This window comes from Numenius arquata, chromosome 6 (genome assembly GCF_964106895.1).
Source record: "Numenius arquata chromosome 6, bNumArq3.hap1.1, whole genome shotgun sequence".
Classification (NCBI taxonomy): Eukaryota; Metazoa; Chordata; class Aves; order Charadriiformes; family Scolopacidae; genus Numenius; species Numenius arquata.
The window spans coordinates 29,964,772-29,988,371 of NC_133581.1; the positions used below are offsets into that span (position 1 = coordinate 29,964,772).

Below are 23,600 nucleotides of genomic sequence, written 5' to 3' on the forward strand. Positions count from 1 at the left end.
GGTGTCCCTGTCCACGGCAGGGGGGTTAGAACTCGATGATCTTTAAGGTCCCTTCCAACCCAAACCATTCTGTGATTCTATGACTCAGAATACCATTTACCTCCCTCCTTCTTTTGCAGTTTGCTATGCAAAGAACTTCGGTCCCAAAGGAATTGGGTTTGGTGGCCTCACTCAAGTGGAAAAGAAAGAGTGCGAATGAGAAGGAATGAATACAACAGACTCAAACTGCTGTTGATGCCACCAAGTGATAGTTGTCAAGTAAAACATTAAGCATCACATATTGCTAAGAACCTAGGGCATTTGTTTAATATTTTCCACTTGCAGGAAAAGTTTGCGAGCTTCTATCTTAAGAAATTCTTAGAATAGCTTAAAAAGGTACAGTGATAAAACAAGATTCATGTTTGTTTTACAGTAAATAAAGACAGAAAAACCTCATGGAACATTATTCATGGCACTTGAGTCTGGAATTCTAAAGACTCAGCATACTGTCCCATTAAGACAGAGATACCTTATGGAGCGCAAGGGTCAGAGTGTTCCAACTTAGGCCATGTTTTCCTTCGTTCAGAATGCAATCCCGTCTGTATGTCTACCCATCCCCTAAAGGAGCATTGAATGTTTTGACATTTGTGTTATGGCAAAGTAGATGTTACTCACTTTGAAACAATTAAAAAGTATTTGAAATTCTTTTTTTCAAAGGAGATATTTCTGGAAAAAAAAAAATTCGTAGAATAGTGTTTTAAGTTTTGTTATTGTATGTTTTCAAGCTACAATAAAGTACTGATATTGCTTCACATTATTTTTACCTGAATTTGCTTGTGTTTTTATGTTCTACAACGTCACAGATAAATACATTTCACCAAGATGAATGAAATCCCTCATTTCTTAGCTACAAGAATTGCATTTCATTACACTACTTTTATGCTGTCAGTTCTAGACGGTATTTAATTTTCTGATCTTGTTCTGTTTCCCTACTGGTTTTCATTATTACCTACTTTGACTTACATTCAAAACCACACTGCCCAGCTGGCCGCTCCAGACTGATGCTCCAGCCTTTTCTTGGGAACATGGCTGACATCTGGCTATTAAAGATCTATGCATGCAGCTGGGAATAATTCCCTCTTTTTATATACATTTCTATTTTCCATCATCAACTTACCTATTCTCATACACCAACAGGGCAGGCATACATGCAAAACACAAAGCAAAGAGTCAGGCTTTTTCTTAAGGTTTCATGCCTACCTGTTCTTAAATACCTCACTGGTCACGCATCCCTTGAATCTATTTCAGTTTGTAAAAATACACTTAGAAGCAGGAAAGCTCTATTTTATTTACATGTAAACCCTCCAAATACAAAGGCTTAATAGAGATTTTCACAACATAAGCAATAAAATGACAGGGTAATTGTAATATTAAATTTTTAAATATGAACATTCCCCTTAATTTTCAAATGTATTTTTCTTCTATTGTCCACAAAAGTACCAACATGGTTTTGAAATTCTGCCCTAAAAACTTACCTTGAAAAATATATTGTTGGTGTCATCTCATCACAAAAAATTTCCAATAGTTTCAGCTCAAACTATATATACAGACACATAGTGATTGTTCCATACACAAACCTGCTGTAGCTTATGCAAGGGCGGTTTAATATTTGAAACAATAATAAAAATAAAAGCAACTTCAGAAGAATTTGTAAAAATTAACAAAATATCCAGTTTTAATTTAGCTTTCAGCTCAACGGTTTTAGAAATTAAGCAAAACTTCATACAGAATGAACATTTTTCTCCTTTGCCAGATGAAAAAGGTTGTATTGCTTGGTCCAGTCAACTACATTGGGTTTGAACATACCAAAGCAGCTGCACTGAAAAAAGTCTGCAATATTCTGGAAGCATCCAAGACTGAAAAAGAGAGAAATATCAATTAATAAACCTAGCAAAAGAAGACTGAAGACATCAGAAAATACACACTCACCATGAGACAGTACTTAAGATACAAAGCTGTCAACAGAGACAGCTCAAGGAGAAGAAACATAAGAACAGTTCTTTATTGAGCATTATTCCTTTGTTGTATTTTTACAACTTGTGTAAGAGTGAGAGCAGATTAGGTTCAACTCAAGTATTTCAAAGCTAGCACTTAGCATGATCTCATCTGCTAACACAAATGAGGAAATACAGACTTCTAGTGTAACAGGGACACTTTGGTACTCATTTCTCTATTCAGCTAAATACTGCAAGAGAAGTCAGAAAGGGGCCAGTTAATACCTTAATTCTCTTTCTGAACCTACAGAACAGACACAGAGATTGATGAACAAATTAAAGGACAACACCCCCTCACCTCCAAAATAGCATCTACTGATTAGAGCTATGGACTGATTTTGGCACATCTTTTTCCTATAAACACATCCATGCAGAAAGAACCCCAGTAGCTCTTATGCTGGCTGTTTATTTCCTAGGGTGAAGGAAGTTCTCAGCAAGGAAAATGAGGCCCATTTCCTCCTCTTAGCACAACTCATCACAGGCACGTCCATAGACTACCAGTTTTTTTGTGTTTAGGAAGTAGTGAAGCAAATCTGTACCGAAAATATAAATGCTTAATACACATTATTCTTTAATACTCACTTGTATGGAGTCCTCCTGAGAGAAACAGGATGCTTAGAAGTTTTTCTCTGTATCAGGAGGTTCATTCTCTCATGCGAGGTCAATCCCAAGAATGCAATCTTACAGAAAGGAAAATGCAAGAAATGGGTGAAACATGAACATCGTGAATTAAAATTCTGGTCATACGAAAAGATCCTATTGGGAAGGGAGAGAGGGAAAGAGGTTGGCTATATCTAACAAATAAGTAACTACTGCCCTAAGTAATGACTGAAAAGTGTGTTTTTAAACATCACTTGGACTAAAACAGAACCCAGCAAGCTGTAACATCAACGCTTCCACTGAGGAGTGAAGCTTAATTAGGATGACTGTAATGACTGTACTTTATTATAGATGTCTGTAGAAGTCTAGTATCTACAGCAGTTATGCTCCTATATCCTCAGATTTTGTCTATATGCTACCACATAAATTGGTAGAAAAAGATCTCCCCAAAAAGACAAAGTAGCCTCCAAAAGTGATGAAGTAGATGTCAGAAACTCAACGTTTTCATTTTCTTGATTCCCTGTCTTCTTTCACTCAGTTTCACAAAGAGATTTATGGAGTTTTTTTTCTGCGTTTTTGCTTACTTGTTCCTTTTTATCATTTTCTTTTTTTTAATCAACAGAAATCTTATAAGCCCTTATAAATGGCTGCACGGTTGCTTCACTGAATGACATGCTGAATATCATAAAGCAGCACATTTACAAATGACTGTGTATGAAACACAGTAGCTAACTACTAAGTTTCCCAGGATGATATCTCAGTTTCTTGGATACCACAGAAATCTAGCAGCACAGATTTAAAATTGTACTTTTTTTTTTTCTTTAAAACAAGATGTAAAAAAAAAATACTTTAGCTCAGTATGCTTAACCCATATTCAAATGACACGTACTTCCTAAAAGCTGCTAAACAAGCTGTTTCCTAGATGTTTTAAGACAGCGCTTCTCAATCTTGTTTGCATAGCCAAGCTCTCTCCACGAAAAACATAAACAAGAAATTTGACAGTCCTTATCAGGATAAAATCCAGATCATATATTTTTATTGTAGCAATGGGATTCAATACAGGCTAATGATGAACTGCTGAGCTCTGCCATAGAATTTTCAATTCAGGACTAATTGCGCTATTGAGCTTTTGTGCCATTTTTGAGGCAGTAATACCAGTTCTATTAGTCAAGTAAGTTTCTTGCCTTTACATACATCTTTTTATAGGTTTGGAATTTTTGATGAGCAGTAAACCCAGAACTCAGTTATAGGAATGATTTGCAGACCGTCATCCTACTTTTAACATGGGAGTGCTGAGTGCACAAGTACCCATAAAACTTAAAGGACTGCCTTGAGATTTAAGAAAAACACCTAGATGTGACATTAATTAGTCAAGGAAAGCAGGCACAAAGTTTTTATGGGAGCAAATCACCCAGGGAGAAGTTTTAACATGATGACTCTTTAAGAGAGAAGCATAAACTGAAGCAAAACTATACCTGATAAAGCTGAACCGTTAGCCCCAACGAAGCCCATACAGTATGAAAACAGGCTACTGCGAAGATGTAGGAAACCCAGGGAGAACAATATACTATCTGGGTGAAGTATGTCCATGCTCCATCTCGATGATAACTTGTTGGGCAACGGTTTGACCAATCTGAAAAGATGCATCATCAGTTAATTATGTCTTTAACGTAAACCACTTAGGAACTGATTATTTGCATGGGATGAATATTACATTGCAATATGCTCTAGAAATACCATGTTTAATACATCACGTCCCCACTTAAAAGCACCCACATAGGTACGTGCCTGCTATTCTGGCTGCATAATCTTTACGTTACATGTTCATAATCCACAGTAGGAACATTCAAGGCACTGTCTAGGTACTTTTTTTTTTAATTTCATTTAAGTTAACTAGTGATATCGAAATAAGTCATCATCTCCTATTGTAAAGGCTTCTGAAATTTTGCTTCATGATTATTTGTAATTTTAGGACAAGAATTTATCATTTATCTTAAAGACCATCATCAACAAGACGACATTATGGTGAAGAGGCCGAGAAAGCAGTATTTTACCACTATTAAATAGATGTAAACTGGAATATCCAACTTCCGTATATTTCTTAAGAGATACTTAAAGCCTACCACATGTGTTTTTAACCTATAGAAAATCCAAACAACTAAAAGCAGAGCAACTTTTTTTTGCCTCTGTCAGGAGAATGATAAAGAGGTTTTCCTCCCATGCTTCTTCACATGCAAGAAATGGAGAAAATTACATGCTTTTTGCATACATAAGACCACCACTGAAACACAGGAAAGCAACTCGTGTTCACATGAGCGTCCTGTGTCCTCCGCTGCCATAGCTGGTGCATTTCACTTCACTCCGTGTTGAATATTGACTCATTTTGATGTAATGCAAAGTAATACACAATAAAATGAACTTCTGTTTTCTATTTAAAGGTTAGCGCTATGTTAATTCATCCTCAGGACCTACATTAAAAGGGCTCTCCTCTCTCCTCCAAGAAAAGTCTCAATTTTCCAAAGTAATACCTTGGATTTACTAATGATATACAGAGTTCTCCTCCTTTCAGTTATCACGACATTAAAAAAAAAACCAAAACTTTTGCAAGTGTTCAATATAAAGACTTCCAAATGACAAAATCAATAAAGCCTTTGCAATAATGTATTTATAAACTTATTTTCTATTGCACTAAGGGGTATCCAGACTAGGACCCGTAACCTGACATTCCTGCACATGGCTTCCTTATTTCATCTCCAACAAAAATGCTTTCTGACATTGTATTTTCCAATGGGCATCTCACTAGAGCTGTATCTTAGTTCCTACTCAACACAAGCATAATCAGGTATTTCACCAAAGACTCAGATATGATATATTTTAATTTGAAGACAGAATTACAAGATAACATAATTGCTGAAATACGGCATCATTTGCGCAGGTATAATTACACTTGCTGGAAATGAAAAGCTGAAAAATTAAGACCATACATATGCGTCCTTGAAAGCTGAATTAAAATAAATTATTGCATACATACACACAAGAGTTCCATAAAGCAGCCAGACACCGGTCATGGTTAGGAAAGACAGGAACAATAGGTAGTAACGATGGTTCCCAATGCCTATATTTGAGTCAAGGGAAAAAAACAATTCAACATTTTAAAATTCAGCAGTATTTGCATTTCCCCTTAAGTTAATAAGAATAAAAAGAATCAAACCCACTTCTTATTATTACCTCTGCTATCCTCAAGTGAGTTTGACAAAGCCGATCCCTTTCTCAACTTTCTCCTGTAAGCCACCCCAATTTATATAACAGAGTTAGCTCTGATAAAGTCAACCAGGATTTGTCCCTCCTTCAGAGCATGCCTTTAGCTCTTTTAGTGAGATGAGGACCAATTATACAACCACAATTCTCCCTATGCACACTACAATTGTCTCATATAACCGAAAAAAATCTAAGCTATTCAATTTAATTGTTTGACCTCTGTGTGCTTCAAAATTGCAAGCATATGCCTGAAAAACCCCCAACTTCTGTCAGAGAAACTGTTACATGAAGACACACAATTATTTTTTCTTTAAATTACGATCAGCATTGCTCAAAGCTTTGAAACAATGCATCAGAAAGATGTCTCACCACCTTGTAAATAGCAAACACTGGAAAAACATTTCTAAGTATTTAACATTATAAAAGAAGCTATTGGCAAAAGAATATGCTAAAAACATATTGCTACAGATGTAAAGCTCTAACCTTTCTATCTTAAGCAGCACCAGTAATGAGACAGAAAGGAAGCAAGACGGAGTTTCTCAAAGAACACGAGAAGATCAGAAAAGCCCTCTGAGGTTCTCTCAGTGGTCCCGCTGCTCCAGCTGCTGTCTCTAACAGCGACAACAGGCAGCGTTAGCTCCGGAGGACAAACGAGCCTGGTTGCTTTCTATATACTTCATTCTCCTCATCCACAGCTACTGCATTAAAACGTCAGAGCGTGCATTCTTGTCCAGTTCTTTTAAGATTTACTGTCGGGTATGTTGTCCAAAAGTTTGTCTGATGCCTTTCTGAACCTTCTGATACTGCTGGAATCTGCAAACCCTTACAGCAGCAAGCTCCAAAATTTCACTACCTGCCACGTAAAAATGTTTTTTCTTTACCAGTTTTAAATCCAATTGCTATTCTCACTGAGCCTCCCCTAGTTCTAGTACGACGTGCTTTGCAAATAACAGATCTGCACTCACTTTAGCCACCATCTTCAATGCCTTTTTTTTTAAAAAAAAAAAATTAAATAATAATCTCAAGTCATATCCCCCATTCCTTCTTCTCTCAAGAGAAAGAGTCCCAAGACTTTTTGGTCTCTACTCTTAGGGTGACCACTCTATCCCTTTAATTATTTTAGTTGCCCTTTTCTCTGCCATCTACCTAATTTCCCTCTGGCACCTCTCAGTAACCCCTTTAGTATCATCTGTGTATTCTTATATCAGGTGTGTTCTCTGTCTAAGGAGTTACTTCTGCAACTTTTAAACCATTTGGTATTTTCAAATTTGATAAAACAAACATACTCACCTATGCACTGTCCAATCCACAGAGAATGCTGATCGTATCTGGCTACACACGAATCACAAGCAGGGCAATGCAGAGATCTCAAAGGCTTCCTTACCTGGGCAAGGATGAAGGAAAAGAATACAGTCATAGCAAGAGCATCTATTTTGCTCGAAGTTTAGAGCCTCATCTCCTGGGCACCATCATATTTTGTACAATTACTATGTAGCAGTTACCACATCACAGAATATAAATGAGAACTCTCTATCTTCATTTTATAAAAAAAAAAGAGAGATTGAATGAATAATAATAATTATTATTATGCTATTTTATTAAGATTAGAGTCCAAGGATCTAAAGCATCTCTATTGTCACCGTAAAAGAAAAAAAGAAATCTAAGTAATATAGAACAAATTGTGCACCTAACACTTGCATGACAAACAATGAGCTCTCTAAAGCAGTATTGAGTAAAAGCCAGGTTAAAAAAAGAAAACAAATACCAAAGCCTCACTTACAAGACACAATGTGCAAAACGTTCTGAAGTCCAAGCAACCTGCTTCCGCAAGAGCTACAATGTTCTGAAAGACAAAGGAGGTTGCACTTGCATTTGGACCACATTTTCAGGGGATCTATAAAGATTTTTACACTAGGCCTTTTGCTGTTCATAAGCATTTTGACTGCCAAGCACCAACAGGAATAAGTACTTGCTTTTTAAAAGGGTCCAGGAGAAACACAACAGACTAAAGCAACTTCACTCATGCAGGATTGTTCAGAAAAGTATCTCTATGCTGTCCAAGTAAATAAACAATGTGAATGAAATATTCTTACAAATGAGATGGTATTAAGATACAAGGTACTTCCCATATAGTCAGCCAGAATTCAGAGAGATGAGGAGAGCTGCTATATTTACTGTTCCTTTACAAGTACTAGATAGACAATGTTTACTAGTCCTGTAGCAACAAGTTAAAACTGCAGTTTATTCTCCCCAACAATCTAAAGAAATACCAACTGATGGGGAGCAAAGAGACCACAAACAAAATGCTTTCCCTAATCCACAACTTGGGGAGACCAAATCCTAAATTCTCCACTAGATTGGCTGGCCGTGATTTCTTTTTGCTGTTCTAAAATAGAGCTAGGAAATAGCATGCAATTTACACGATGCTTAAGCACAAAACTCAAACCATTACACATATCCTCCAAGCACCTGACAAAATTTAAACCATTTCTAGCCTTTGATGTGTCTTACGAGCATGGAGAATTGTAGGAAAGTGTTGTGAGTATCTCTTTCTAACCTTCAACAACTGGAGTGAAAATCAAAATTTGTATTTATTAAGTGAAGGTCTATGTGAATTCATATCACAGACAACACCAGTGGTGTGGGTCTGTACAATGTTCGGCCAAAGCTCCCATTTCGATGAGAAGATGAAGGCAAGGAAACTATGGCAGGATGATGAAGATAAGGAAACAAGCAGCAGTAGACGAAATTAGCTATGATCTATGTTGTTCAATGACAGTTAAACACTTTAACAAAAAAAACCCAAAAGAGCATTTCACTACTCTCAATTTTAACAAAGCTGCACAGAACAACAAACAAATCAACCAAAAGTACTTACGTGTTGCACGAGGGAGCCCTCCCACTCCTTTCACCTACCTCTTTTCTCTCTTTTTCTGAAGTCTTAATATATCCAGGATCAGTTCTCCAAGTTTTATAGAAATAATAAAGAAGACCCACCACACTGACCATGACAGTGACTGCAGCAATTGTATTGGTTACATGTAATACTCAGGTTAAGGAATATATTCCTATATATATTCTCATATGACTGCTATTTGTCAGACAAAACATTCCCAAATTAGTTTATGCTATTTTACAAGCAACACACGAAAAGGAAAAGAATGACTTTCAGTTCTCCAGTAGGATCCTCTCTGTCCTTCAGAGGCCATCGTATCAGAGAAGCTGAGTATTCTGTCCAGTTTGAGCGTTGGAGAAAAGACACTTACAACTGTATAAACCCACCCCATCTTCCTCACTAGCAGAGTGCAGGCTTTCACCTTTGAATATTTAACAGAGGGAAAATTAATGCGATTTCTTTTTTCCCCCCTCTGAAGTTTTTCTATTTTATTTAAACAATACCCATCAGACATGCATAGTTATTAAGCTTCCAGCAGCTGTGAGATTTCTTTGGCGGCTGCACACACCCCTAAGTCACCAAACAGGCTCTCACTCAGGCTTTTGTAAGTCTTGAGCTCTCTTGTTTGTTTTGGCTAAAAAAATGGAATAAATTTAGATAGAAAAATGTAACTTCAGTCATCCTGGAACTACCTTTGTCACACAAAAAGCCAAGCACACAGTGTCAAACACTTCTGAAGGTAACAGGGCAGCTACTGGGAACCCTTCTCCCCACACAAATGCCCTGAAAAACCATGATAGTGACATGACAAATTTCTGGTCTAATTGGACGTTTTTCTTCTTGCACACCCTTTGCTTTTACCCAGTGGCTGACTGTTTTAATGACTGTATACGAAGGGAATCCATCTCTCATGAAGTCTTAGCAGACTTAAACCCAGTCCTTTTTTTATATAGTAATTTGCTGCAACTTTTCTAGTAGACAAATTATTATTACACATGAGGGAGGATATAGCCATTAGGAACATAACTTTTATACTACGGAGTAAAAACATCTGTACATCAGGTGAAAGGGGGAGAAAAACACATCCACTATCTCCACACAGCAAAAGAGGAATGTGGAGTGGGACACGTTTTACACCAGTTAAATTCAGGCATCAAACCTGAGAGCTCAGGCTCCTAAAGAACCATCCATGATGCTGCCAAGGAGGAGTCAGGGAGCCCAAGACTGGATCCCATCTCCAGGGTCCACTCAGCCGCTATATAAACGGCATAGCTTAAATAACTCCCAAAAAACAAGTGCTGCAACTGCGAAGATCATTTTGTCTTACAAACTAAAACCACTACTAAAGTAGCTCTAATTAAAATCAAGGTAATAAATGATGAAATGTTGGTGCTGTCTATGAACAGCCTTACAGCTGTGTTTGTTACGATGCAATTGCAGGGTGCACTGACGTAAGTCAAAATGATTTCCTGTGGATACTGCTGGTCCGTTCCCACTTCTACTGGGTTTTGGAACCGAGAATAGTCCTTAATTAGAATGGCTGGATTTTCATTCAGACATAAATACAGATAACTAGGATTCTGAACGCTTTATAACACTCTGATCTGTGACCAGTTCCAGAAGGAAAAGACATCCATGACAAAAAAACGGTTGGACAGTGAAATGGAAAACTATCCACTTGCCCGTCTCACCAAGCTATGGTTAGACCTTCAAGAATATCGCTACGCTCTTTACCTTCAGCAAAGTGTCTGACTCAAAACTCTATTGCTGGATTATTTTTTTTTCTTTTTAATTTAGATGACACCAAAAAAACCTTAAAACTTCCCAACGCAACACTGAATAACTTGATCTTCATTTAGACAAGCGTATGCATGTATCCCCAGCGGGAATATACTTGATCAGTTCATCGAAATTAATCCTGATAATTCTAATAAGAACATCTTAATTAGGAACAGTACAAAAGAAAATGCCACTTAAAGGAGGAAGCAATTAAAAATTAATTAAAATTGTGTAGCAATATACTATAACTGGTTTAGTAGAAAATTATTTACAGGTCTAAGTATCTCCCTAAAGGCCTTTTCACAAAACTTAATCAATAAATAAATAGATGCCCCTTGTGTAACAACAGAGCAGGGCACTGAAAAGGAAGTGTAAACTACTAAAATGTTTTTGTACTCATCAGTGCAAAGCCTCTTCAAAGAAAGTAAATGAAAGGTAGACATTAATGCCCTGTACACTGAGGGTGCAGCACAACCCGTAAATAAAGACAGATAGGAGACTCGAAGACCTATTTTGGAGGGACACGAAGAAATTTGTTCCCTGGTTTTGGGGTGGGGAGAGCATTGTTTTTAAAAGCAGAAGGCACAAATACCACTAACTATCAAATCCTGTCATTTCAGCAAGAAGAGATGTTTTGAAAATTATTATTAATGCATGTGTTATCCAGTTATACTATATGCCAAAATACATTACTGTATGAGAGTCTCAATGGGGAAGATTAAAGAGTCACATGGAGGTGTTAACAGGGACAATTAGGTTTAAAACAAAGATGTTTTCATTTTGATACTCTAACAACATATGAAATAGTTCAGAATTGCACACAAATATCTGCTATAGATAAAAGAAGGCACAGATTTTTAGTCCATACATAACTTTGAGTTTAAACTCAAAGTTATTTCACCCCTGCCCAATGGAAGTAAACCAATCTTACCAGACATTAACAGTCATGTGCAATTATCTGGGACTGCTCATGACTATTTCCATGACCAGGCTTGGATTTTTTAGGAACTCTAAGGAGAGTTCTATTGCATTTCTTGAGTAAAAGGATATCAGGCAGGAGCCAGAGAAACCAGGTTGTGGACATCCAAAAAACTGAACTTAGCAGAAATGCTGTGGGAAGATATCTTAGATTCTTCAGCCCCACAAACTGCCTGAAAGAATATTGAAAGAAAAAAACATTTTTAAAAAAATGTATTTAAAACGTAACTCCACAGAGTATAAATTACCTGATTTGTTATTTTTAAAACTTCACTCAAAGAGTGTACTTCACGCCTCTCTCAAAGCAATCAAGAATTGTCACTCAAAAGCATTATTTAGCCAGATGCGTGGGGGGGTTAACAATGCAAAAATAAAACAGATGAGTGCTCTGTTCCAGCCTAACACTATGTGTCAGAAGTACTGTAGCACTAGATGCTCTGCTTATTTGCACACTGATAGCATTGCCATTTCAAGGAACGCTGATTCTTGCAGTAAGTGTTGAAGAAAGCAGGAAACCTGCAAAAACAGCTTCAGATAACACTGGGAGGTCTGGGGAGCAGAGGGGGAGGGAATGGTTCATTAAAACTCATTCTGTGTCACAAACACAGAAAGAAAAGTCGAGATAAAGCACATTTCTGTGCATTGTGAACGGATAACTCGGTGCCTTCCAGGTGCAGACCTTCAAAAACACTCTCTTTATCATTAAAATTAGCTACCAGACTGCTTAAACACTTTTTTTTCCCCCCAAATCTTGCAGTGATGAGAAACTATTATTTTACACACCTCAAGACATTTAATTTCTATGGTCATTCTAAGAAGTACATACATTTAAATCCTTCATACACTCTGCACCCATTTCTCAGGATATATTTTTTGCAGTAAGTGGAACTAAACTCTGAAAAGAATCTTGCGTTAGATACCTTATACGGCATCTATAACATATAAATACATACACAGAGAGAAAAAGCCACAAACCTCACAAAGAGAGCCATCCCAAACAGCAGGAAGAGGAGCAGACCTCCTTTCAAAAGCCAGGAATCAGAACTTAAGTTCATTACATGTCCTACGGCCCACATCAATGTCAAGGAAGTTGCCAACAGCAGGAAGAGCTGTTAAGATGGTTATTGTTAAAACATGACAAAGTATTCAAGCAGGACTTTCTTCATAAGTGTTCAAATCATGTAATAACAAATGCTGAAAGACTCGAGGTAGATAAGATAAAGTGACACATGAACACACCAAGGAGGGGCCTGGGGGGAAGATACAAAACCCCCACCCAAAGCACCACTACGTGCTTTTAAATAATTTTACTTTTCCGCACCCAATTTTAGAAACCTTAGAAGATCCTCCTGAGAAAAGAGTTAAGTTGCATATTATTCCAAACACAGAATGCTGTAGCTTTAGTTCTGTTAGTTATTACTCATCAAATTACCTCATATTTTTCTACTATTTTCAGTAACCTGTTATTTCTTCTGCTTCTCATTCTTTCTTCCTCTTTTACCATATGAACTATGAAGCGATTCAGGCTTTGATAAGCAAGGTCCAGTGGCGTCTCTCCCTTTAACAACAGGAATGTTTATTTCTTTATGCATTTAATACATAAATGCTTTCCTTTTTAAAAGAAGCAAGAAATAAGTATAGGTAAACCAAGAATAAACCTGGAAGTTACCCCCCCCCCCCCCTTTTTTTTTTTTTAAGGCAAAGGTAAGTTACATTCAGAGTTTCAACATGCTTAATCCAGTGCTTTGTAGTTCTAAAAACTGATACTTGCAACCAAACTGCATCCATTTGAGTTATCTATTGGACTATCTCCAATAACCTGAAACCCTAAAGTGTCAGTAAGCATGTAATATTCTAGCAGAAAGGGAAGGTTTCTTGTTTATGCTAACTTTTTAAAACCGAACAGCAATACCCTAAGTCATACATACAAATAAAAAGGAGTGGCAGATGGAAAAGCTGCACAGCTTAATACACAAACTCTGAATAACTACACTGTATAAACACATCTATATAGTCATAGGAATCGAAGGCTTATACTTCTATCAGTCTTTACAAACATGAGGACAAAGACTTTCATGTGTGACTACCCCTTTTGAACGTACAAACGGGCACTGTCAAACACTGGTTTTCACAGGATGACATATGCATCTTTTTAAAGTCTTTAAGTATCTCACTGGACACCAAGGCACCCTTATTTTTCAAAGTCTGGCCAAGGTCATGACAATGTTTTGAAGTAGAAAACAGCCAACTTAAAAAAGAAAAATAAAAAAGGGAGAATCTGCAAAGGACACAATTATGTTCAGAGTGACTGAAAGGACTGGCTGTTCATTAAATTAAGGTTGCAAGAAACCTCTGAATTCATAATTTTGTTTCACACCACAAGAAAGGTGCTAACTCCTTTTGGGAAATGCTAAGAACGCCTGGCTCTGAGTCTTAGAGGACTCAGATTTTTCTTTATGTTCATTTTACACTTTCATGCCATGTGGAATGAAGAATCATGAAAGAAACTGTACCTTGACGTTTTTTATGTCCAGGCTAGCACCAGCTTCCAGCAGCAGATCCACTGCACTGGTATTGCCTGATGTTATTGCCCAGTGCAGTGCAGTATTCTTTTGAACATTGTCTACAGCATTGAGAGAGGGGTTAAACTTTAAGAGAAACCTCGTGGGTTCTGGTCTAGATGAAAATAAAGTATAAAAGTTAACAAACAGAAGGTAATCTATACTGGAGATGAAATTTTCTAACACCTTATAAAAACCACTGTTCCCATCTGTGAAATAACAGCAGATACACAATGCCTTGTCTCAGAACAAGCTCATCAACGATAGATTCAAATTTATAGTTCATGAGCTGCCCTGAAGGTTTTTCTCCAGGCTATGTTATCTTCCCATTTTAACAAGTACGAGGTATATACATAGATTTTATCTTTCTACAACACTTCTCCACATTTTATTTATCCTAAATGCATTGTACTGCATCCACCTCCATTTATTTAATTTCTCAGAAATCACAGTAACGCTGCAGCTGGTTCAGCCGCAAACCTAAACTTCTTATGAAATTCATTTGACTTTCTTTGCTATATCCCATTCACCACTTCATAACTCCTGATCTCTGAAATACTATATATTTTAGTACAATAAAAGGGAAAGGAATGTCAGTTTAACAAAAACTTTTCATGGAAAAACCTTCACCTCACCACTTCTTGGGTACAATAAAAATTTAATTAATTTATTCACTACTTACCCAATGACTTTTTGTGCTGATATCATTAAAGGTGTTTGCCCATTCAAGTCTGTCGTGTCTATGTTCTAAGTATAAGAAAAAGATAATAAGCAAGCAATTACTAGCGATTTCAGAAAACAGAGAGATGGTCAGATTCAGAGGTATACAACAGGCTTAGCTTCACTGTGGAAGTGGTAAGAAACCAAATTATACCAGCCAAGAAGCAAACACTCAATTAAACAATTTTTTGTCTCTACCCATCATTACATTAGAGAAGATTTAATCGCTTAGATTTTTTTTTTAGTAGAAGACCAGTAGGATAAAAACTCTCTTAAGTTTGTGATACCACACACTGATAAAATCGATACCTACATTCCAGAAGTCAGTTACTCTACTAAAGAGAATTCTGAGAAAGAAAACAAACTTGAGCAAATTTTTAAATCCTAATACACAGTGTTTCAAAGAAAGAGTCTAGATCATGAAAGAGCTCTCCTCTCCTTTATATTTGACAATTTACACTTGTCATTAATTCTGCTTCCTTCAGATGTAAGCTAAGCAGACATCAACTAGAGTGGATACAATAAAAAAATTACAAAAATACAGAAGACAGAAACTTCTAATAAAAAATTCAGACCTAGTCTGATCATCTACTCTTCATGCTTCAGTTGATGAACAGCTGCACTGATTATTAGTTACAAATTCGTAATCAAATAGTAAATACTTCACAGTGTATACACTTCGCATACTGCTTTTCGTTATCAAGTTTAAAAGCCGGTCATTATTTATGCAGCACCACAAATCTGCATAGCCTTAACACACTTAAACACTCTGAATTCTACAGGGATGACAAGAACGGGGCAGAGGATTAAAAAAAAAAATATATATATTAAAAAAAGTAATCCAAGTTTCTCTGAACTTACGGCACAGGGAAATAGTTATCAAATATCTGCTTATCATCTAGAAAACAAAACAGTTAATTCTGAAATGCATCGTCCACACAGGCAGCTACTCATAAATTGGTAAAAACCCTTGGGACATCAACAACATACCTGGCCTTTTGCTATGAGGTAAGCAACAATGGGCATGTGCTGAAAGAGCACTGCTAAATGAAGGCTACTAAATCCTTCCCCATCAATAAGACTGGGATCTGCTCCACATTTCAACAACAACATGACCATAGGTAGGTGTCCTTGTCTGTAACGATATATGAAATGAAACTATAGAGATGACAAGAAAGATGAAAATTTTAATGAAAGCACTACCTTAATAATTCTTATAGATACCCCTCCAAAAAAGTTTCCTTTCAGGTTCCGATGTTTTTATTCAGGAAATTACTTCTTTTAAATTAAAAGCCTTTATGAGAAAATTATATTAACTATGTACCTTAATAAGTTAGTCTAAGGCAAACTGTTAATTTAGAATACAGTGATTATTCTACAGTAATTTCTCCTGCGAGCAGTCTGTCCCAGAAGAAGTATCTAACTTTTTTTGGCAGAAGGCTACGATAGCCCAGAATGAAGAACTGATCTCCCAATGTGAGAATTTGCACTCAGATACATTATTCCAGAATAATCATTTAAGGTTATGTTTTTTCATTAAAAAAAAGTAGTACTTCGTTATTTTGATCATTTTTACTCAAGTCCTGTCCTAGAAGCCAAAGTTGTATGATTTCTAAAACGTACCAGGTCGAACAGATGGAGTCTAGAGCAGATGTAGAAAGAGGTTATTAAACATACGTGAGCACAAGTAGCTACAGTCACCCAGGAAGAGAGACTGCATGGTTTGGTGGCAGCTATAAGGACCCCAAGAGGACAAGCTAATGCCACTGGGGGAAGAAGGCCAAAGACCTCTCTACACGCCTCCGAACAACAAGATGTCTTACACTGGTCCTACTGTTACACACTTGGCGTTTTAAAGTTCAGGGCTGGCAGCGTTGAGTCTTACGAGAGCACATCAAGGGAATCTAGCGCAGAAGCTAAAACAACTGAAAGCATATTAACTAGACAGGCTGAAGCCTGAGGGAACCGTGACCATAACTTTTTCAGACTTAAAACTGTGCCCTAACAAGCATCAAGAGTTAACTTCAGCGCCCTAACAGAGCCAAGTCTTCTTTGCCCAGTAAGGCAGAACTTAGGAGGCAAAGTCTGAGCAGCACCGCTTCACCCCTAAGGAAACTTCAAAAGGCGAATCCAAGTGACTGAAACATAGATACACACGTAACACAACGTGGTGGCCTGCAAAGTTGCCAGGAATCAGAGAACAGATCTCAGCATCATTATGGACGCGCTGTGATACCGCAATGAAATAAACATACCGAAGAATTTGATTTAAGGTGACCGCTGTTGCGCTACACAAAATGTAACTGTTAATACTACCACATTTACAATTAGTAGTTGCATACCTAATGGCCCAGTGAAGGGGAGTTGAATTCAAATCTCCGCCTAGCTGATCCACTATTGCACCTTTGGAGATATAGTATCTGTATAACACCACAATAGGAACAGACATAATAAAACATTAAAACGTCACACTGAGGGTAACACAGCTCTAGCAGTAAATAGCTCGTAATAAAAATTCACTAGAGAAGCAAACAGACACGAATATTTTTGCAGTAAAGCATGCTGGTTTGAGAAAATGTTTAACAACAACAAAAAAAGCATGGCACTTATAAAATCTGTTTTAATCTTTGCTAAATAAACCAAACCCAGGAAAATCTAATGATTTCACATACTATGTGATTTCACCTACAAAGAAACGGTGGTAACTTCACATTTCACTGACATTTTCACAAAGGTAACTGGGTTAAAATTTGAATTTTATGCGTTTCTTCTCAAGCAGCACGTTGCTTTGTTTTGAAATATAATAGCAACAAAGTGATTATAAATAACAGCGGCAGAATACTTGTGTTACTTTCACAAGGACTCTAGAGCTTACTTAACCAGCTCCTGTCTGTTGTTTATAGCTGCCCAGTGAAGAAGAGTCACATTTTCTTTGTCCGGTTGTCGAACATCGTATCCTGCTTCTACCAGTTCTTTGCATCGCTCTACAAATCCATACCTTAAACGAGAAAAAAACCATACCTATTTACTTACCGTTCATTTGATAAGTATCCTCCAGTTTAGAGACAGCCACATATTAAAGAAAAAGTGAATCTCAGTAAGATATCACCCAGCAGTTCCTACTTGAGCAAACGGCACACTGTGTTCAACAGAAGTGCTGCAAAAAGAGTTGGGCTGAGCCTTGATGAGTAGAATTTTCTGCCTAACAAAACAAACCTGGATGAGATACCATTGTTTATGATAAGAATATTTACAATAGTACCCTTAAGTGATTTTTCTTCTTTCACTACTGTTGTGGTTTAACCCCAGCTGGTAGCTAGGGCCACGCAGCACTGCTTGGTCACTCCCCCCAGCTGGGATGGGGGAGAAAATCAGAAGAGTAAAAGTGAGAAAAAAAATCATGGGTTGAGATAAAGACTAACCTTTAATAGGAGTGGAATGGAATTAAATTAATCGGAATCGAATGGAATAGGATGAAATGGAATATCTCTTTGGTCAGATGGGGTCAGCTGTCCTGGCTACGTCTCCTCCCAGCTTCTTGTGCCCCCCAACCTGCTCGCTGGTGGGGCAGTGTGAGGAACAGAAAAGGCCCTGAGCGCCTAGCAACAACTAAAAACACCAGTGCACTATCAACAGTATTTCCCATCCCAAACCCAAAACGCAGCACTATACCAGCTGCTAGTAAGAAAGTCAATTCTATCCCAACTGAAACCATGACAACTACAGGGAGGAAACAGAACTGTAAAATTTCCCTTTGTAAAATTATCCAGCCTGGCTCACATTTGAGGACACTCCCATCTATTTCAACATTCTGCACACACAGAACATATACTTACTGTGTAGCCTTGACAATATCACAGGTGCTGGGGTCTTCGACAACAGGATATGGTCCCTGTAGCACTGGTAGATCTTTATCCCCGTGGGCGCTATGACAGTTGTGCGCATGAGGTCGATGAGGCCCATGGCAATGGTTTTTACACTGTTGGTTAACAAAACATCTATCAACAAACATTATTTATACACTGTACACCACACCTTCCTCTTTACCAAATGCACATGCTATACTTATCATAGAACGGTTTGGGTTGGAAGGGACCTTGAAGTTCACTGAGTTCCAAGCCCCCTGCCATGGGCAGGGACACCTCCCACCAGACCAGGTTGCTCAAAGCCCCATCCAGCCTGGCCTTGAACACCTCCAGGGATGGGGCATCCACAACCTCCCTGGGCAACCTGTTCCAGTGCCTCACCACCCTCTCAGTGAACAATTTCTTCCTAATATCTAATCTAAATCTACCCTCTTCCAGTTTGAAGCCATTACCCCTCGTCCTATCACTACACGCCCTTGTAAAAAGTCCCTCTCCAGCTTTCCTGTAGCCCACTTCAGACACTGGAAAGCCCTTCCAAGGTCTCCCCGGAGCCTTCCCTTCTCCACGCTGAACAACCCCAGCTCTCTCAGCCTGTCCTCATAGGAGAGGTGCTCCAGCAGTATGTGCTTGTCAAGTCACGTTAATATAAATAAGGAAGTTAAATTAAACTACAGTTAAAACCACCCGACAAGAGGCTAATCCTTTCAGTCAGCACAGGGACACGGGAAGACAGAAAGGGTAGGGTTAAGGTCCACCAGGCCACACTGTGAAGGCAGTGAACACCTCGCAGAGGACCCAACACCCCGACCCACACCAGGGCCACCACACTGGAAGTGACACCCTGTGTCCCCCAGCAGGTCTGCAAGCACGAGGCCCCTCGAGAGCCCCGTGGCCGGCTGCCTGCCCCTGAAAACCAGACGCGAGGCACTGGAAGAGGAACCAGAAGGGACACGGGCCTCCATCCTCGGTCCACGGCTTCAGCCGGGGCCAGCCGCCGCCGGGGTACACCAACCCGCGGGGGGCACCGGCGACGCCCACACCCGCCTCACAGGGCCCCGAGGCCACCCCGCCGGCCCCAGCCCTCAGGCAGGGCGCTCCTAGGCCCCTCCCCGCGGCCTGGCGGCCCCTTCAGCACCCTTCCCTCCCTGCCTCCCCCCAGGCCTCCCCTCACCGCCGGGCCGCCGCCAGCGGCCATGCTCCCTGCCCGAAGCTCCGCGCCCGCCGCAGCTTCCTGCGGCCGCTTCCTGGTTACCGGCTCCGGGAGCGGCAGCGAGGGCGGAGCCGGGGCCGGGCACACAGGGCCCGGGCAGCCGCCGGGGTGCAGCGGCTTGTTACGGGAGAGAGCCCAGGGAAGGCGTCCCTGGCTTCCCTCGGCTGCCGCAGGGCCGCTTCAGCAGGTCAGCGGCTTCTGGATGTCTTCAGTTCGGCCTCAAAAGTCCCCCTTCCCCTGTTCGCGGGCAACAACGTGGGAATAACTCATGCGGCGGGTGCTTGTATTTTCACATAGGGTGTCTCCCCCCTTTCCCCCCCGCCCCCCCAACTTCCAGGGCCGAGGGCAAGGACCAACTCCTGCTGGCACAGCCTTCAGGGGTCCAGGTGAAGGCCATCCCCATCCCCACACCCTGCCTGCAAAGTCATTTCCACCGGGATTATTATCTGTCCCACCCACGCCACCTTGCACACCAGGAGGAGCCAGCCCAATGGGACACTTGGAGCCGGCGCAGGGTTCGCAGGCTGACCACTCAGCGAGGAGGAGTTTCCAGCCCTTGTAAAGCTGGTAAACGTGCTGACACCCCATAATGTTGCAAGCAAACATCACAGTATGAAATTATTACTCTATTCCTGAGCACATGTCCAAAAAAAAATAAAAAAGCAATGCCTCATTTAGGAGTCACCGTTCAAAGCAGGAGCTGAGCACCATGAAGCACGTACGGCAGGGGCAGAATGGGAATTATGAAAGCCATCGTAAATCCATCCTCTTAACGCTCAAGGTCTTGATGTTGCAACCTTAATCATTTGGCATGTCTTTGTACGTAGCTTCCCGCAACTGTTCTTAAGGTGGGAAGAAGTATTTTCTCTTTTGTGCAGTCATAGCAAGACTTTCATTTATCATTACAGCAGCATCTACCATTTCAGTCAAAAAAACCCCCCCAAAACCCTCAATACACAGCAAACGGCAAAAAATAAGCTGCGATCAGCTATCTGGAGCAAACTGAAAATGCTCCTTGGTTAGCACTGTGGGCTGGCGTCAGATGGGAGATGCCCTTGTTCCTTCCTCCCTCCGCGATCCATGGAAAACCTCCTGCTCAAGGCGGTGCCCGCCGATGGAGATCTGAATAGGTTTGGGGGCTGCGCGCAGGGGGTTCTGACCTGGTAAGAGGAAGCCTGGCCGGGCACATCACGTGTATTCTCAGCTGAGCGTTGCTGCCTTGGAGAAGGGATGGTTCTCCATCACGTCCTTTACGAAGCTCACATCCTGCCAGTAAGTTTGCCAGCTACCAGAGGTTCTCTGCGGTGTGCAAGCCTCAATGAGAAGATGGAAAACGTCAGCAAAAAAAATTTCAAATTATTTATCGGCTTGTTTGGTTGCAAGAGATAAAAAGAAACTCTTCACCATTGTCGTGGTTTCGGCTGAATTTACCAAAACCGGACCGACAGATGGCCCTTCCCCCTTCTTCTCCCCCCACAAAAAGAGGAGAGAGGAGGAGAAAGAGATAAGGAGATTCAGAAGTTTAGAATGAACTAAACTACTTTAATGAAGAATTAATATTAAAATAAAAATAAAGAAGAAAATAATGAAATAGATACAATATATACAAAACCGTAAGCTCCCAGGATGACAGTCACATCACCGACAGGCACTGGGGAAGTCCCAGACTGGACTCAGTGACGAATGGGAACTGGATTCCAGCTCTGGAGTCAGGAACACACGGATCGGGATCAAAGGCAGGTGAACAGACAGAGTCCTCTCTGGACGTCGGCCATCGCAGGAACAGAGCTGACCCTTTGATCCCTCAGCCTTTATACTGAGCATGGGGCAGATGGGATGGAATACCCCAGTTGGTCAGGTTTGGGTCACCTGTCCTGTCCACTCCTCCCCACCGATGTGACCCCTCTAAGGGGGCAAATAACGAAATTGGCTGACCTTGGTTGTTACAGCAATAAGTATAAGCAAGGGCCTCCCTGCATACCATTCCTTGGCATGGAGCACAAACACTGGTCTTATCATTCCGAGAACGAGCAGTTTTCTCCACAATATGCCGTTAATTTCAGAGAGTTAGAGGAGGCCTAGCTAGGATGTAAAGTTACAGAACAGAAAATTGGTTCGGTTTTACTTCAAACTGGGACAACCATCCTACAGCCCTTTGGCTGGTCAGAGCCGATGCTGAAAGCAGTAATAGTAGCAGGGATTCACAAAAGTCACCAGAGTACTGAAAAGTGAAGAGTGCTGGTACCTTGCAGATAGAGCGGCTATCAAAACGCTTCATTTTTTTACGACTGCTGATAGCACCTTGTACTTTGTATAAACTTCAGGCGAGTTTTTCAATCATTTTAAAAAATGTTAGCAAGCTGTTTATGAGGTAGGTAAACATTGCTCAGAGCCCCCTCTTCCATACTTGGTTATTATTTACTTTTCCCGATCTTTTTACTGTTTGATCTTCCTGTTTCTCAGGCTTTGTCCTTCTACCCTCCTTTTTTTTTTTTTTTCCTTCAGTTCCAATCCACCTCTCATCCTCATTTATTACAGAATCACAGAATCACAGAATATTTTTGGTTGGATGGGACCTTTGAGATCATCGAGTCCAACCAACAGAAAAAACCAAACCAAAACAAAAACACACCACAACAAAACCACCAAAAACAAACAAAAAAACCCCAAAAATCCCAGAACACCAAACACCAAAACCATAACAAAACAAACACCCACAACCACACCCCACACCCACCCACAAACAGACACAAACCAACAATCTGGGGCACTAGAGCATGCCCTGAAGTGCCACGTCTACACGTTTCTTAAATACCTCCAGGGATGGCGACTCCACCACCTCCCTGGGCAGGCTGTTCCAGTGCCTGACCACCCTCTCAGTAAAGTCATTCTTCCTAATATCTAATCTAAACCTCCCCGGCCACAGCTTCAGACCATTTCCTCTGGTCCTGTCATTATTCCCTCGGGAGAAGAGGCCAACACCCACCTCTCTACACCCTCCTTTCAGGGAGTTGTAGAGGGCAATGAGGTCCCCCCTCAGCCTCCTCTTCTCCAAACTTAACATGCCCAGTTCCCTCAGCCTCTCCTCCTATGACTTGTTCTCTAGACCCCTCACCAGCTTGGTGGCTCTCCTCTGGACACGCTCCAGCAGCTCAATGTCCTTCCTGTAGTGAGGGGCCCAGAACTGAACACAGCACTCGAGGTGAGGCCTCACCAGTGCCCAGTACAGAGGCACCATCACTGCCCTGCTCCTGCTGGCCATGTTATTCCTGATCCAGGCCAGGATGCCGTTGGCCTTCTTGGCTGCCTGGGCACACTGCTGGCTCATGTTCAGCCGGCTGTCCACCAACACCCTCAGGTCCTTTTCTGCTGGGCAGCTTTCCAGCCACTCTGCCCCAAGCCTGTAGCATTGCCTGGGGTTGGTGTGACCGAAATGCAGGACCCGGCGCTTGGCCTTATTGAACCTCATCCCATTGGCCTTGGCCCATCGATCCAACCTGTCCAGGTCCCTCTGTAGAGCCTGCCGACCCCCAAGCAGATCAACACTCCCACCTAGTTTGGTGTCCTCTGCAAACTTACTGAGGGTGCGCTCAATCCTCTCATCCAGATCATCGATAAAGATATTAAACAAGACTGGCCCCAAAAGACTGAGCCCTGAGGGACACCACTGGTGACCGGCCGCCAACAAGATTTCACCCC

General features: G+C 40.5%; 2 protein-coding genes across 6 annotated transcripts in view; one reads left to right on the forward strand and one right to left on the reverse strand.

The window, feature by feature from the left end:
- CSRP3 (cysteine and glycine rich protein 3) overlaps positions 1–2,181 on the forward strand; it is a 19,237-nt gene extending 17,056 nt beyond the window's left edge. For 3 of the 4 annotated variants that reach the window (XM_074148966.1, XM_074148967.1, XM_074148965.1), the window contains one exon: positions 120–2,181. In XM_074148966.1, the coding sequence (XP_074005067.1) occupies positions 120–199 (80 nt within the window). In that variant the 3' untranslated portion in view covers positions 200–2,181. The remainder of the gene's footprint in view (positions 1–119) is intronic. The other variant, XM_074148969.1, reaches the window with a different exon arrangement.
- On the reverse strand, positions 1,692–19,908 carry ZDHHC13 (zDHHC palmitoyltransferase 13). 2 transcript variants are annotated; one of them, XM_074148963.1, is made up of 17 exons: positions 19,863–19,908; positions 18,662–18,804; positions 17,701–17,823; positions 17,168–17,245; positions 15,816–15,960; positions 14,788–14,852; positions 14,058–14,220; positions 12,977–13,102; positions 12,520–12,653; positions 11,617–11,717; positions 8,808–8,932; positions 7,672–7,734; positions 7,182–7,275; positions 5,665–5,748; positions 4,109–4,266; positions 2,616–2,713; positions 1,692–1,895 (listed from the first exon to the last, which is right to left on the reverse strand). In XM_074148963.1, the coding sequence occupies exons 1-17, from the start codon at positions 19,884–19,886 to the stop codon at positions 1,760–1,762; spliced, it is 1,860 nt and encodes a 619-aa protein (XP_074005064.1). In that variant the 5' UTR covers positions 19,887–19,908; the 3' UTR covers positions 1,692–1,759. The 2 variants fall into 2 exon arrangements, with proteins under 2 accessions (XP_074005064.1, XP_074005065.1); XM_074148964.1 differs by lacking the exon at positions 19,863–19,908 and adding an exon at positions 10,444–10,460 and having other exon boundaries at positions 1,760–1,895; positions 8,808–8,908; positions 11,610–11,713; positions 12,516–12,653; positions 18,662–18,702.
- Between the last annotated feature and the right edge of the window lie 3,692 nt (positions 19,909–23,600).

Coding starts and splice junctions, on each gene's coding strand:
- ZDHHC13 (XM_074148963.1), bottom strand. CDS start 19,886: ATGGCCGCTGGCGGCGGCCCGGCG. Junction 18,805..19,862: donor CCGCTGGCGGCGGCCCGGCG/GTGAGGGGAGGC, acceptor GTTAACCAACAG/TGTAAAAACCATTGCCATGG. Junction 5,749..7,181: donor GTGGATTGGACAGTGCATAG/GTGAGTATGTTT, acceptor ACTCAAATATAG/GCATTGGGAACCATCGTTAC.